General features: G+C 39.7%; 1 protein-coding gene across 15 annotated transcripts in view; it reads left to right on the forward strand.

Annotated features, from left to right (window-relative positions):
• macf1a (microtubule actin crosslinking factor 1a) overlaps positions 1-15,233 on the forward strand; it is a 165,943-nt gene that overhangs the window by 132,872 nt on the left and 17,838 nt on the right. For all 15 annotated transcript variants that reach the window (XM_082187008.1, XM_082187009.1, XM_082186997.1 and 12 more), the window contains 17 exons: positions 3,977-4,138; positions 4,218-4,388; positions 4,589-4,755; positions 4,918-5,077; positions 5,519-5,845; positions 6,186-6,270; positions 6,353-6,579; positions 6,737-6,943; positions 7,730-7,957; positions 8,198-8,416; positions 10,643-10,846; positions 11,986-12,211; positions 12,296-12,522; positions 12,986-13,108; positions 13,201-13,302; positions 13,389-13,490; positions 13,573-13,746. In XM_082187008.1, coding sequence (XP_082043134.1) covers positions 3,977-4,138; positions 4,218-4,388; positions 4,589-4,755; positions 4,918-5,077; positions 5,519-5,845; positions 6,186-6,270; positions 6,353-6,579; positions 6,737-6,943; positions 7,730-7,957; positions 8,198-8,416; positions 10,643-10,846; positions 11,986-12,211; positions 12,296-12,522; positions 12,986-13,108; positions 13,201-13,302; positions 13,389-13,490; positions 13,573-13,746 — 3,111 coding nt within the window. The remainder of the gene's footprint in view (positions 1-3,976; positions 4,139-4,217; positions 4,389-4,588; positions 4,756-4,917; positions 5,078-5,518; positions 5,846-6,185; positions 6,271-6,352; positions 6,580-6,736; positions 6,944-7,729; positions 7,958-8,197; positions 8,417-10,642; positions 10,847-11,985; positions 12,212-12,295; positions 12,523-12,985; positions 13,109-13,200; positions 13,303-13,388; positions 13,491-13,572; positions 13,747-15,233) is intronic.

Below are 15,233 nucleotides of genomic sequence, written 5' to 3' on the forward strand. Positions count from 1 at the left end.
GTCAAAAAACAGACAGGAATGTTTTTTGTAAATACATGTTAGATTTCTTGACATAATGTGAGTGTGCGCTTGACATTCTCTCTCGGCTGTCGTGACAAGGCCTGTGTCTGCTCTGCTTCACAGTGATAGTGGCGGATGGCCGAGAGACTGCCTGTTAGTTCTTAAGCTTTCTGGATGGTTATTGCATTACTATCAGCCTGACTGATCATCCACATCTCATTTGACCCTCTGCCTGGGCCAAATCTGCCTTTCTGTATGGTCACTCTCAAAACTCCCCATCCCTTCAAGTGTAATCAGATGCAGGAACCCTATCAGGCTGGATTTGGGTAGAGAGGATTATAGCAACTGAGGGACTGAACAGGATCAGCTAGCAAATTATATTTAAACTTGGTTGGGATTAAAAAAAATTAAAAGAGCAGAACAAAATGACTGATTTGAGGGGTGGCTATCGTCCAATGCCAAACTAACTCAAAATCTCTTCCCACTTCAAATCCTCCTCTTTTCTTCACAGCTGCAGTCTGATGGTGCTGCAATTGAGATAAGGAAATGAGAAATAAACATCAGGCCCTGTAAGAAGAGCCACATTTGGTAGTAACACACAAACACTGTATAAAGTTGTTGGAAATGTAAACAGATGATAAGGACATGTCAGTCCTATCAACGCAGGGCCAGACTCTCGCCCCCGCAATGCCTAAAGCTCAGGAAAGATCTTTGTAATCTTTTGGAGCTGCTCTCCGTTACGGGCTGTCTCCAGTGAAATTGCACGCTTGCAATGGGTGCTGATTTGGAGGGTAAAGTTAGAAGATTTTGCAACAGCCTGATCATGAATGAACAAAGAGTCTCTATGGCAGAACACCTGGTAGTACTCAAAATAAGAGCTGCATGAGCAATATGAGGCGTCAGAAGAAACATCTGACGTAACATCTGAAACCCACACTCATTTTTGAGTCTGTCCAGTGTAGAGTTTTAGAGATGGTCAGGTAAACAGACACTGATATGCACAGTGGAAAGGGTGGGAGTGAGCACTGTTATGGCATGGTAACAGCGGGTATATTTGATTGTTTGGATAGTGATGACAGTGCGGGAAACACCTGTGATTTAAAGGTGTTAAAACTCTTTTGCTACAAACAAAAGAGTTTGAACAAACCCTGTGGCCCCGTAGGCACAACAACGGCCATAACAAAGCAGTCACATATGCTGTAAACTTTTTGACTGTTTTCAACCTAATTTGCTAAGTATGTATTAATGGAACCATGTAAATTATTTCCTTGTTAAAACATTTGGGTCAGATAAAATGTAGTCATGCAAAGTCCTTTGAAAAGGAAACGGGGGGGTAAAGAGGGGCTGAGGGACCGAGAGACCGGAAAAACACAGGAGGTGAAAGCAAAGACAGGAAGAGTAGGACTGGAGAGAGAGTTTTGAAAAGTCTCTATAGAACAAGAAAGTTGCTAGAGGCTATGTTTTCATTGATTTGAAAGAAATGATATTCTTGTGATTTCCTGTGATATCAAGTCCAGACTGACAAGATAGCCTCTTTTCTTTTTTCTTTTTTAATTAGCTGTTTTTAGATATTTATAGCCTTGAATTTCTTATTATTATTATTTTTTCACTCTTCACATGAATTTTAAATAAAATGCCAGGCAGAAGTTTGACCACACTTCAAAATAGTAATTAAAAAAATATGAAATAATGCAAATAGAAGTATAGGAAATATGCAGTGACCAAATGGTGGTTATCAAAACTGTTGTATATTCTGACTTCAAATAAAAAAAATGCAACAGTTTTGTATGAGATTCATACATAGACTCAATTTAAGATTTTCATGAGAAAATACATTAATTTGCATGTGATCAAACTTTTGACTGGTACTGTAATTTTTATTTTATCTTGCCTTCAGCAAAAAATGGAACAACAATTAATTTCTCGTGATGCTTTCAGATACAATATAAGGTTTAGAAAGCTCAGCAAAAATCAGCACATAGTGTGGGGTATATAGGTTAACTCCTATCCAGCTATTATAATATTTTCTTTAGCAATGTGTGGGCATACCCGCTTAAACAGTGTGGAGTTGTGGTTTGAAATGAAGAGAAAGAAACAAAAGATTCCAATGGCGGTGATATTGTGGGTTGGCGGTAGGATGGAGCGCTGCCAGTAGCTAAAAGTGATCTGTGGGGGTTCAAGTGAGAAACAAAAGAGTTTAAAGTTTGGTGACAAAAGAGAAAGAGAGTGCTGGAGAGATAAGTGTGCAGCAGTCCTGTTTATGTATGTGTGCATGTGACTGGGCTGCTGACCAGATTGGTTGAGAGTGTTTGAGTGGAATGACTGGCATCCTAGATATTTTCCAGAGGCCTGCATTACAAGAGTCAAACACTCTCTGAGAGAACGAGTAAAGAGAAGAGAGATTGTTATTTGCGCTGACCTCTTTCTGTTGTTGTGTATGGATATGTATAGCTACGTCCTACTTGCATGTGGATTTGTGCATCTTTGTTCAGATTTCTGACAAACTAAATTCCCTCTCTTTCTGTTGTGAATTATTAATCATAGCACAAACACGTAGGTATATTATTGTCTATGAAATCATTAACAGCTTTCCCTTGGATTTGGCCACATGACTTGTGGAAGGTCTGCTACAGATGCAGATGAATGGAGTTATTTTTGTGTTTGTGGGTGTAAAGTGCCACATGTGATGAATGATCAGGATTAAAAACGGGAAATGGCTCCAAGTGTACACACCGTGGGTAAAGAGGAGGCGGCCTAGATGATAGATTCAGGATAATGTTAGACAGGATATAGAAAGACAAAAGGGGATCGTTGCGTAGACGCATACGCTTTCACAGTCCCATATATTGTCGACAAGAGGGTGGAGCAGGTTGAAGCTGTGGCTTATTGTTTTGAGGCCGACAGACATCCTGTTTAAAGCAGGAATGAAGCCCCTTGCAACAAGGCAACTGCAAACAAACTACATAAACTCACATGCAAAGCACTTAAATATACACAGGCAAATGATGCTGGATTTTATTTAATTACGCATGCTCATTTTCCTTCGATTTACAGTTAGATTACTTTTGCCAGCATGTAACACTCAAAGTTAATATTTAAAAATACTAATAATTTAACTCTTCAGTTTTATTTTATTTTATCTTTAAAATGAATATCCATTTATCATACTGTGCATTATAATGTTGCACTTTCATTTATTTAGACAAAATATGCTTTCCGAGTATGCCTTCTTCCCTACTAATATAGTAGGTGAAAAACAGTATGTGCAATGAGTAAGATGTTTGAATTCATAGTAGTCATAAAACAGTAGGCAATAAAACACTCGGATGACCTACAACTTCTGGTGAGTTTCTGGAGTGTGCATCCATTGGACACTTTTCTATCCCATGAGGCTACGGGAGAGGAGTTGTGGATGGCAGTGAATCGAGGCCGCTGAAGTTATTCTGTAGGTCACACAACAAAGCCAGCATTGCGGATGTAGTATGTCTGAATTTCAATCATACTTTTTTATTGGTAGTGAAGTTCTACTTACTCATTCCAGATAGATTTAGTAAGGACATTTTCCTGTTGAATATTGTGATAAGTCACATTACAAAACTAAAATTGGTTTCATGATGACGCCAAACTTCTCTTAGGTAACTGCTGGTTATGGTGTTGGTTAGAGGTATTTGGCGACCTGCTTGTGGGGAACCACTGTGTTGGATATTCTGTCAGAGCTGTAGTGTTAGGCTGTTGGAGAAATAGAGCTGTACAATGTTGCTGCCAAGGCTCTGGATTTAATTTCATTCAATGTGTGGGGGCTGAAAACTGCTTCCCCATTTATAAATTGCCATGCCACCATTATCATGTTGTTGTGTTTGTACAGCCTTGACCTGTTTAGACACATTCTGTCATATCACATGTCCAGTAACATAACAAGAGTGTTGGTTATGCACTACTCAAGTCACTTGTTCTCTCTCTATCACTCAAACTTTAGGCAGTGGAAAGGGAGCAGTTTGACAGCATTCAGCCAAAACTGCAGCATGTCAACGCTGTGGGTCAAGGCCTTATCCAGAGTGCAGCCAAACACACCGACACTCAGGCCCTGGAACATGACTTGGAGACCACCAACCTGCGCTGGAACTCCCTCAACAAGAGGGTAAGCTTGCATCTATTTTTAGCCCGCTTTCTTAATGGACTGAGAGAAAGTCTTTTTGAAATTTTTATTTTATTCACAGGTTGCTGAAAGAATCGCACAGCTGCAGGAGGCCCTGTTGCATTGTGGGAAGTTCCAAGATGCTCTAGAGCCACTCTTGAGCTGGCTGAGTGACACAGAGGAGCTCATAGTCAATCAGAAACCTCCATCTGCTGAGTACCGGGTGGTCAAGGCACAAATTCAGGAGCAGAAGGTTACATTTAAATCAATTTTGAATTGAATTTTGCATTGAATTAATTTCAATACATTTGAAAGGGGGTTTGCATTATCTTAATATTACCTGCATTTAAAACTTTTTTCAGTTGATAGACTCTAATTCGACTAATCTATCCTTCTACATTATATAAAATAAATAAATTTAGGTCACTAACCTTTATTCCATATTTTTATAAGCTGCTGCAACGGTTGCTGGATGACCGCCGTGGGACGGTAGAGATGATCAGGGCAGAAGGAGAGCGTATCGCTGCTACAGCTGAGACACAAGACAGAGACAAAATCCAGAAACAACTTAAGAGCCTAGGAGAGAGATGGACAAACCTGCTGGAAAAGGCCAGCGCCAGGTAAACTCCATTATCAGAGCAATACGGACACTCAGACACAACCATAAAACCTCTTAATCAAATCTCTTACTCAGAACTCAATCAATTGGTTGCTTTAAAAGGCCATAAAATAGAGTAGAATAAGAATATAACACAGATTTCCTCCTAACCTGACGTCCTCAGGCAACGGCAGCTAGAGGAGCTGCAGGTGTTGGCGCTGCAGTTCCACGAGGCCGTGGAGCCCCTCGGGGAATGGTTGAGCGCAACAGAGAGACGTTTGAGCTCCGCTGAGCCAATGGGAACCCAGACCTCCAAAATCACACAGCAGATTGTAAGGCACAAGGTAGAGTATATGCAACACCTGGGAGAGATGTGTCCTGGAACTGTTGCTGCCAAACCAAGATCATTTTAGCAAGCGATTTTCATTAGACTGACTAGAAATGCAGAGGAGAGAACAGATTGTCAGTCTCCTGTGGTTTTAAATGGACAAGTAGGAGTGCAGTTATCTAAGAAGGCACGGATTCCAGGTCTCTGGTCGTGATCCTGCCCACATCCTTTCCGTTTTTCAGTTTAATTTCATCATGATTTCTTTTTTTTTCTTTTTATTGGTTGTGTTCCCATCTCACCTTGTGTTGATTCACATTTTAATTTTTTACTTGCATCAGTTAATTATGATTTATCATTGTTCTGCATTGTCATGTATGTTTATGTTTGCCTTGTCTTTTTTTCCTCCTTCGACTCATCCCATCCCATCACGTCTCTTTAATCTGGGTTATAATCCCAGGCTCTCCATGAGGAGGTGTCCTCTCGGGAGAATGATGTAGACCATCTTGAGATGCTCAGCCAATCACTGCACCCGCTCAGCTGTGTGGCTGATCAAGATTGGCTGGGCGATCGTGTGGCGGCAGTGCGCAATGGGCACACGGAGCTGCGTGATTGGTGCGATCGGAGAGAGGCCATGCTGGAGCAGGCCCTGGCCAATGCACAGCTATTTGGAGAGGAAGAGGTGGAAGTCCTTAACTGGCTAGCTGAGGTGGCCCAGAGACTGGCTGAAGTTTCAGTACAGAGTTATCAGCCGGAGCTACTAGAGCTGCAACACAAACACACACTGGTACGGTTTTGCAGGGTATAGCAGTCCAGGACCAACAATGCAGTAAAAGTTCAGTTTAGAGAAGATGAACACTGCCAAGCGGCCCTCATCCGAAAAAATAGCTGTCACTCACTGAAGAAAGAGTTACACTAGGGCTGTCAGTCAATTTAAGCTTTTAATCAAACAATGACATGAAATGCTGGTTAATTAATCTAATTAATTACATATACCAATTTTTGTTAAGAAATGCATCCAAATTAAAATCATTTAGAGACATAAATATTGTGTTGATTACATTCTGATCTTTACTTTACTTTGAATTATTTCCTGAGTTAATGTTTCTATTGCTGGTCCCCTACAGGCTCTTAATGAAGAGATTATCAGCAGGAAGAAGACAGTGGACCAGGCCATTAAGAATGGACAAGCTCTGCTTAAACAAACCACTGGTACTTTACCATCCAGTCTTTGTTCAGTGGTGTATTACCAAATTCCTCCGTTGATTGTAATCATGTTTGATCTCTGTGGCAGGTGAGGAGGTCCTGTTGATCCAGGAGAAGTTAGATGGTATCAAAAGCCGCTATGCAGAGATGACAGCGGGCAGCAGCAAGGCCCTTCGTATTCTGGAACAGGCCCTTCAGTTGGCCACACGATTTGCTAGCTCACACGATGACATCAACCAATGGTTGGATAGCGTGGAGGCGGAGCTTAACAACGTTGAGACAGACACAACACCAGCCTATCAGGACAGACAGAGGGTGAGGATGTCTTTTTTTTCAGTAGTTCATGAATTTACTTTTTTCTTTTCTTTTCTTTAGACCATACAAAGCTATTTTTGTTTTCGCTAAATAAAATTAATTTCTTTTATGTCTTCAGTCCATTCATTATTTTATATTGTGTGTATTTTTTCCTCAGGAGCTGAAGTGTGTGTCTGCTGAGAAGAGGCTAGTTCTGGACACTGTGAACGAGGTAGGCAGTGCTTTACTGGATCTGGTGCCCTGGCGTGCACGGGAAGGCCTTGACCGCCTGGTCGCAGATGCCAATCAGCGCTACCGCCAAGCAGACGAGACCATCACACAGAGAGTGCAGTTAGTGCAGGCTGCCATCCAAAGGTCACAGCAGGTACTGCAACAAATACTGTACATTTATATGTCTGTGTGTTTCATTAAAGGAGTAGTTCACTTTAAAATGAAAATTACCCCATGATTTACTCTCAAACCTTTTTGAGCTTCATACTGATGGTTGCAATTCACTGGCATTATCACTGCTTGTCAGAGTGTTTATTAATATAACTCCGATTGTATTCGTCTGAAAGAAGAAAGTCAAATACACCTAGGATGGCTTGAGGGTGAGTAAATCAGGGGGTCATTTTCATTTTAAAGTGAACTACTCCTTTAACACAGAACCAAAACTTAAAACTTTAAGATTATTTTTTACCTGCCTGGCTTGCAAATTTTTATTTTTTTTAGGAAATTCTAATAAAATTGTATGTAATATTTATATATTATAATATGTCTTTTTAATTTTTTTTTAATAATATAACCAAATATATACATTCTTTTGCAATACAACTATTGTAATACAGCAATACAACTATTGCTTAAGGGTTATTCTTTCCCTGCCTTGCAAGCATTGGTATTTTCTTTTAGAAAGTAGTCTTATCTTTTTTTCTTTTTTTTTAATATTCAAATTATTTGCTTATTGTTTTCATTCTATTTTAAAATGTTATTACAAAAAGTGTTGCTTTTATGTCATATGTACAATGTTATTATTATAAATATGTAACATAAATTGTTGCTTTAGTAATATTTGATTTAGGACACTGTGTCCATGTTGCTTACTTGAATTTGTAAATATTTTTGTCACACTTCTTTTTTGGCGGTGTATTTATGTGTGTTATTGTTTCAGTATGAAGAGGCAGTCGATGCGGAGCTGACCTGGGTCGGAGAGACGGAGAGGAAGTTGGCGTCTCTGGGGCCTCTGAGTCTGGAGCCCGATGTGACTGTGACACAGCTCCAGGTCCAGAGAGCCTTTAACATTGACATCATCCGTCACAAAGACACCGTGGACCAACTTCTTAAGACACGAGAGGACATCCTAGAGAGCTGCAGTGAACAGCAGAGAGAGGCTCTGAAGGTTAGAGACAAAATAAAGAAGAAAGAGAGGGAGGGAGGGGGCAGAGTAATCCATGTACTGTAATTATTCTTCTGCGAAAGGTTAGATTAGGAAAATTGAATTGTGACTCATGCATTTTCCGGCGGAGATTTGATTTGTTGAGTCATGTTTGGGAAAAACAACAGTGCAAACTTGTTTTTCAGTCTCTCAAAAGACTAATTTGGTTGACCCGCTAAAACCTCTTTCCTTTTCCTCCTTTAGATGAAGACGGACTCTTTAAGTGCTCGTTATGAAGCAGTAAATCAGAGTCATGCTGAGCGCTTCTCAGCTCTGGAGCAGGCTCAGGTGCTGGTGGCTCGTTTCTGGGAGACACATGAGGAACTTGAACCCTGGCTGGGTGAGACCGAGACTCTGATTGCTCAGCTACCCCTTCCCGCCATCGACACAGAGGCACTCAGACAACAGCAAGAACAGATGAGGGTAAGTGGGCTTTGTGCAGATGAAGGACTTGAGTCCCTTTTGCTTCTTTGTGGTTATAGACATGGGTTAAGACCAGGGATGGAAATGAACTTTTTTGTCCACCGGCCACTGTGGCTGGTGGATTTCAAAATCTACCAGCCACTCAATGTTTTTACCAGCCACTTTCTTGTTTTTAACCGACAATGTGTAACTGCATGTGAAAATTAATACTACAAGATCTACAATACTTAAGCAGTTTATTTAATCTCAAGTCTCAATGAAATACTGACCTTTTCTCTTTCTCTCTTATATATATTTCTCTTTTTTACCTGGATGTGGCATTTGAATGATTCGTGGTCTTTTATGGCTTCCAGTTTTAGGTTTTTAGTCCCAACAATGAAACTAGGGCTGGGCGATATGGACCAAAAGTCATATCCCGATTATTTAGGCTGAATATCGATATACGATATATATCCCGATATTTTTTCCGCAAAGTGAGAGCAAATGTTCAGTCAAAGTCAAAGCCAAATACAGGGTTGGGGAGTAACGGAATACATGTAACGGCGTCATGTAATCAGGATACAAAAATCCAGTAACTGTAATCCGTTACAGTTACGTCAAAAAACATAGTAATCAGATTATAGTTACATTTTGAAAAAAGGGGGAATACTTTCAGGATTACAATGGTTTCATTTAAAACTAAATAAATAAGTAGTTTGGCATAATAACACTATATTAAGCGCTGCTTGATAATACAGTAGTTCCTGGTTCTGTTGCCAGTAATGACTCGTGTGTGCCACGCGCTGGTGCGTGTGCAAATAACAGCTTTCTACAATCTTTGAATCACTGCTGCTAGTAGAAACGATGCTGCCTGCGGGTAAATCGCTTTTAATTCATGGAAATTCCGCTGCTATTTTGTAGAAATTAGGAGAGTAGCTTTTTTAGTACCCAAAATGTCCTTTCTTAATCTTTTCTCACGTAACGGGATGTTCGCTGTCTAGGTAACGCAGGGGAACTCCCACTGCCAACGCCCCACGTCCAGTCAGGCAAATTAAGAAAGATCACGGCTTTAGTCAACATGTAGGACTATTTTAAAATAAACTAATATGTAGATTGTGTAAAAATTCATTAAAAATAAAACAAAATAATCTGTAATACCATACATTAGCCACTAGATGTCTGTATAGCCCTTTACATAAATATATATTCAGGCATGTGTGTATATTTAGCAAATATTGTACACTGGACCAAATTCTTAATAAATAAAAAAACAAAAACAAATTTTGAATACTATTTTTTCTTGCTTGACTTTATTTATATACGTGACCTTGAAGTAATCCCAAAGTAATCGGTTACATTACTTTCATATTATAGTACTTGGATTACGTTACTGAATACTTTTTTTATGAAGTAATTTGTAACTGTAACGGAATACATTTTTAAAGTAACCCTCCCAAGCCTGGCCAAATATGACATGTCACAAGTAGTTTTATTGAAACCGGCTATTTCCACACACACAAGTACTGTCCCCCTTTACTTAACATAAATTGTAAGAATATGACTAATAGTAAAGACTAGTAGCCTACTAATAAATAAACATTAGGCCTATGCTAAAGCTATTAAATAGCAGTTCCAAACTAGTTTTTGTTAATACAATGTTGGTATGAGCCACTAGAGTCATTTAAAAATATAAAAAATAACACAAAGAAAAATAAAGTGGCATTTTGGGGTTAATATGGAAACGACAGTTACCATGGTGAATACACAATATTAACAATAACTGTTAATGAACCATGGAAACTGCTCCTGGTGAATAGTATGAAAATCATCCCTGCGTTACTTTTATTTTGTGTAATTTACAACGTAACGGCGTTGCATGCTCGTAGTTTATTTTGCACTTTATATACAGTGAGGCGATACACAGCGCGCGCCGCCACATTTGCGCGTGCATTTGAAGAGTGTTCGCTATGAGAACAGGATAACGGCTGACGTGACAGGACAAGAAAGTCAGTTTTTCTGAGGTGAAAAACTTTATTTCAGCGTACACTTATGTCCTCTAAAAGTGTCCGCCGTCTGTGTGAAACAGTATATTTTTATTTACCCGCCACGGTGGCCGGTAGGTGAAGCGAATTTACCCGCCACAACACAAAATCACCCGCATTTGGCTGGTGGCGGGTGCTAATTTCCATCCCTGGTTAAGACGCTCAAAACTGACACATGACATGTTTCATATGTTTTTCTGTATAGCTTCTGAGAGAGTCCATCTCTGAGCACAAGCCACACATAGACAAACTGCTAAAGATCGGGCCACAGCTGGCAGAATTGAGTGCCCAGGAAGGAGCAACAGTGAGACAACGTTTTAATGAAGCAGAGAGACGTTACATCAGAATCAAAGAAGACGTCAAAAGTAGAGCCACAGCACTGGATGAAGCAGTGTCACAATCTGTCCAGGTATTTGCTCCAAAATGTTAGCATGCTTATTTTGGACTGCTGCCCAGCTTGTCAACTATTTAAGAGTTACAGCTCACAGTTCAGCATTATACAGCACAGTATCAACAAATTTTGTCATCATCATATTTTCCAGAACATTGTTCATTTAAGCTATTTTAAATGACACATCACTTTTAATTAACCATTGTTTCGCACTAAGTCCATTTTTTTTTTTTTGTAAATAACATTTCTGACATCAGCTGCATTTTGGCTGAATGTTTGATATTGATTCTTCCTGCTGGCCTGTTGCATGCTGTTGAATTAACGCATTGTACTGTTTCTCCACCTCCATCCCTTCAAACTCCACTGTACTGTGACTCCACCTGTCCCACCCCTGTGCCCCATATCCTGTCACCCTCTCCTTTCCATTCCTGTATCCCCTAAACTCCCCCCATTCCTGCTTGCAAATCTCCCCTTGCCTATTCCCTCCACCTCTCCCTCCCATGTCCGTTTGGTCCATCCGTCCGCCCATCACTCATGTTTGTGGATGTGCTGTGTGTGTCCATCACTCCATCATCACTGCTCTCTGCATCACCCTCAGCTGGTAGAGGTAAGAACACCATCACCTGCTGATTTAAACTCTGATAATAACGTGTGTATTGGATTGAGAATCAGGAATTTTCAGTAATTGTAAAAAAATTAATAATAATAATATAATTGTGATGAAACAGGTGTGTGATATGGACTAGTTTTAGTTTACATCAGTTGACCTAAAGGCAGTGTCTTGTTAGTATAAGACAAGTACAAGAAGATGGGCAAATATTAAATATACATTTTTTAATTTCTTATTTCTTACTCTACACATAATTGTATACTGTATATTTTGCCTTAGAATAATATATTTTTGACACCTCCTTCCAGTCCCTACACCCATGCTCAATAAAAAAAAAAAAATTTGTTTGAGGGTTTTTTGTTTTTTTTCACTTTAAGAACAGGAGCATACACTTTTCAGTACTTGTATTTCTTATTTAGCTTCAACTTCCTCTGCCCTTTTGCATCTGGCTGGGATAAATCTCCCCTCCTCCATATGCCTGGTCCTTCTCCAGTTACTTTAATGTGCTGTATTTGTTTTGATTGTCATCTTTTTTCTCTCCATTCAGTTCCATGATAAAATGGACCCTCTGTTGGAGACTCTGGAAGGGGCAGTCCAGCGCTTGCGGCTGCCCCCTCCAGTGGCCGCTGAGGTGGAAAAGATCCGGGAACAACTGACAGAGCACCGGGCTACAGGACTAGAGCTGGACAAACTCCTGCCGTCTTTCAGCGCCCTGTGTGCCCGAGGAGAAGAGCTCATCAGCCGAGCCCCACACGATGATCCTGCCGCACAGGGTAAAGATCTTTGATCTGAAATTATGCTATATGGCTGTATGAAATATGTGTTTTGATAAATCTGCATTCTGTTCCCATCCTCAGCGGTGCGTTCACGACTCTTGCGGCTGCGCTCTCTGTGGGATGAAATCAGGCAGAGGGCGGAGGAAAGAGAAGGTAAACTTCAGGATGTTTTAGATCTGGCCGGAAAGTTCTGGGCTGACATGGGCGCTCTGCTGAGCACGCTCCGTGACTCTCAGGACATTGTGAAAGAGCTGGAGGACCCTGGGGTGGATCCCTCACTCATAAAACAACAAATAGAGGCAGCAGAGGTCAGTCCAACAAAAGGGATGGATGTCTTTTTCTTAGGTTTAATTCAGTTTTCACTAAGGATGTACAAAAACGAAATATTTTTTTGTATTTTAGTTAAATCTTGTTTAGTAAAAAAACTAGTTTTAGTTTAGGATTGTTAGGACTGTTGTTTTTAATTGAAGAACAAATTATTGGAATTTTTGAAATCACACAATGAATCGTGGTTAATTTAATATATCAATACTTAGTTTCTGTTAATAAAAAAAAAAGTTTGAAAACAAGCAGCTATAAAGGAAAAGAACCACTGGTATTAGATGGATGACTAGTCAACCATTTTAACCCATCCTTACTTATAACCCAAAATGTGTGTAATAATGTGTCCAGTTTTATAAAACAGTCCTTGAGTAGATCGAACTACATAATGTTGTGTCAAGACAAAGATCTCAAGAGAATGAGATCATGATGTTTTTATCTCACACTCAGGCCATTAAGGCAGAGACAGATGGGCTGAGGGAAGAGCTGGAGATCGTACAAACTCTTGGAGCTGACCTCATCTTTGCCTGTGGAGAGACAGAGAAACCAGAGGTCAAGAAAACCATTGATGAGGTAAGAGGGTAGAAGGATAATAAGACATGGGAAATGCCCCTCTTCACTCAAATTTAAACAAAATATCTCCATGTTGTTGATTTGACACACAGATGAATGCCGCCTGGGAAGGTTTGAACCGCACGTGGAGAGAGAGAATGGAGAGACTTGAAGAGGCCATGACTGACTCTGTGCAGTACCAGGATGCTCTTCAGGTTATTATATCTCTGTTGGTACAGCAAAATCTGTCCTGATTGGTCAAACCAACTGTGTGTTCACATTCATCACTTTGTCTCATCAGGGCATGTTTGACTACTTGGACAACGCTGTCATCAAATTGTGTGACATGCCAGCTGTGGGGACAGACCTCAGCACTGTCAAACAACAGATAGAGGAGCTCAAGGTTTGAATTGGACCTTATCTACTCTTATCTCTCAAATTGCTTTGAGAAAAGGATTGACCCTTTTTCTTTGTACATGACACAGCAATATAAAGTTGAGGTGTACCAGCAGCAGATTGACATGGAGAAGCTTAGTCACCAAGGAGAGCTGCTGCTCAGGAAAGTGAGCGACCAAACAGACAGAGACATGATTCAAGAGCCTCTCACTGAGCTACGCCACCTGTGGGACAACCTGGTGGACAAAATCACAATAAGACAGGTGAGGAAATGGAGACAGTTTTCTTATCTCTGACAACTTTTGCATTTACTAATAAATTACAAAAACAGATTATTCAGAATCTGAGGAGAAATTATAAAATGCATATAAATGCACACCTATGACCTCAGTCTAATGTTCCTTAAAACAGCCTACAGTTAAGCTGATGAATTATTATTTAATTCTTAAATTGTTGTTATTAATAATTGTATAATTAATAATACAATAGTTAACTTGTAAACCCGTCTAAATCGGTCCAATTGCAGTTTCCGATAGAACGGGTGAAAGTCTCTGCACGTGGCAAAGTAATTTGATAACAATTAAGCTTTTATCTGACTCCATTTTATTATGACCTCGAATTTAGGTTAGACTGCCAATTGGTTAATGGTCATTTTATATAATAGTGTAGCAACACATTTGATTATTCTTTTCAACTCTTTACTTAGAGTTTACCTGTTCATACTAGGAAGCTATGTCACTTTGCGGTCCTCACGCCTTCTGTTTAACGCGGGTCTCACGATCACAAGCTCGTTAGTTTGGTCACTAAACAGAGGTAATTGGCTGTATACCTGAGATGGTTGCATTCATGCTTACACAATCAAAGATACTTTTGGTATAGCCCCCATGGAATTGCATACACTTGAATTTAACGTAATGTTTACTTCAGGCAGAGGTATGGCCACTACTACAGATATAAGTCGACCAACATTACTTCTCTTATAATAGCTTTGGTTTGGCCATGCCGTGGTTTCCCACGTACACTTATCTAAAGTAAGACACACCCAAATTTAGGTTGGTCAAGCAGCATTTTTGCTGTCCTAAACGTAAATTCACTCCTTGTCTTTGCAAACCAAGTACACTTGAATTACTGCCAAATATTAGTCGTCACTAATCTGACGGTAACATACGAATCCATTTAATACACTTGGGAAAATTTCAGAGTCAGTCAGAATAAAATCAAATGTAACAATTTATTATGTCAGGTAAATAAATGTATCATGCCAATTTCATAATCAGTTCAAAGATAATCAATATAATAACATCAAATGCTCAGAGATAAAGAGTAAAAGATGTAGGCTAAACCCGACATTTGGAAAAATACATAATGCTGAAGTCTTTGAGGTCTTTCAACATTATGGGCTGATCTGAGTTACAGAATCGCCCTGAGCGTCTTGTTGCATTTCTTAATATAGACAGAAACTTCTTTCACATGGAAACATTTGCTAACAATGGGAATTGGCATTCAGAGTTTACACCTTTTGGGAGTAGAATGCCATTTGCCTGTAAGACATACCCTCCTCTGTGTACAAGTTATCCCTAAACTCTTAAGAACTTTAATACTTTTGGGTTTACTTCTTTGGGAATGAGACATTTGTACCAGTCGCACTGAGACATTTCAAATGATACCAAACATGTATAATACTGTATGATAATTATTCACATTAAACCATATAGATTTTTGGGTGAATATCTGGTGGTCTCAGCGTGAG

The sequence above is a fragment of the Leuciscus leuciscus genome (assembly GCF_965113295.1).
Source record: "Leuciscus leuciscus genome assembly, chromosome: 12".
NCBI classification, from domain to species: domain Eukaryota; kingdom Metazoa; phylum Chordata; class Actinopteri; order Cypriniformes; family Leuciscidae; genus Leuciscus; species Leuciscus leuciscus.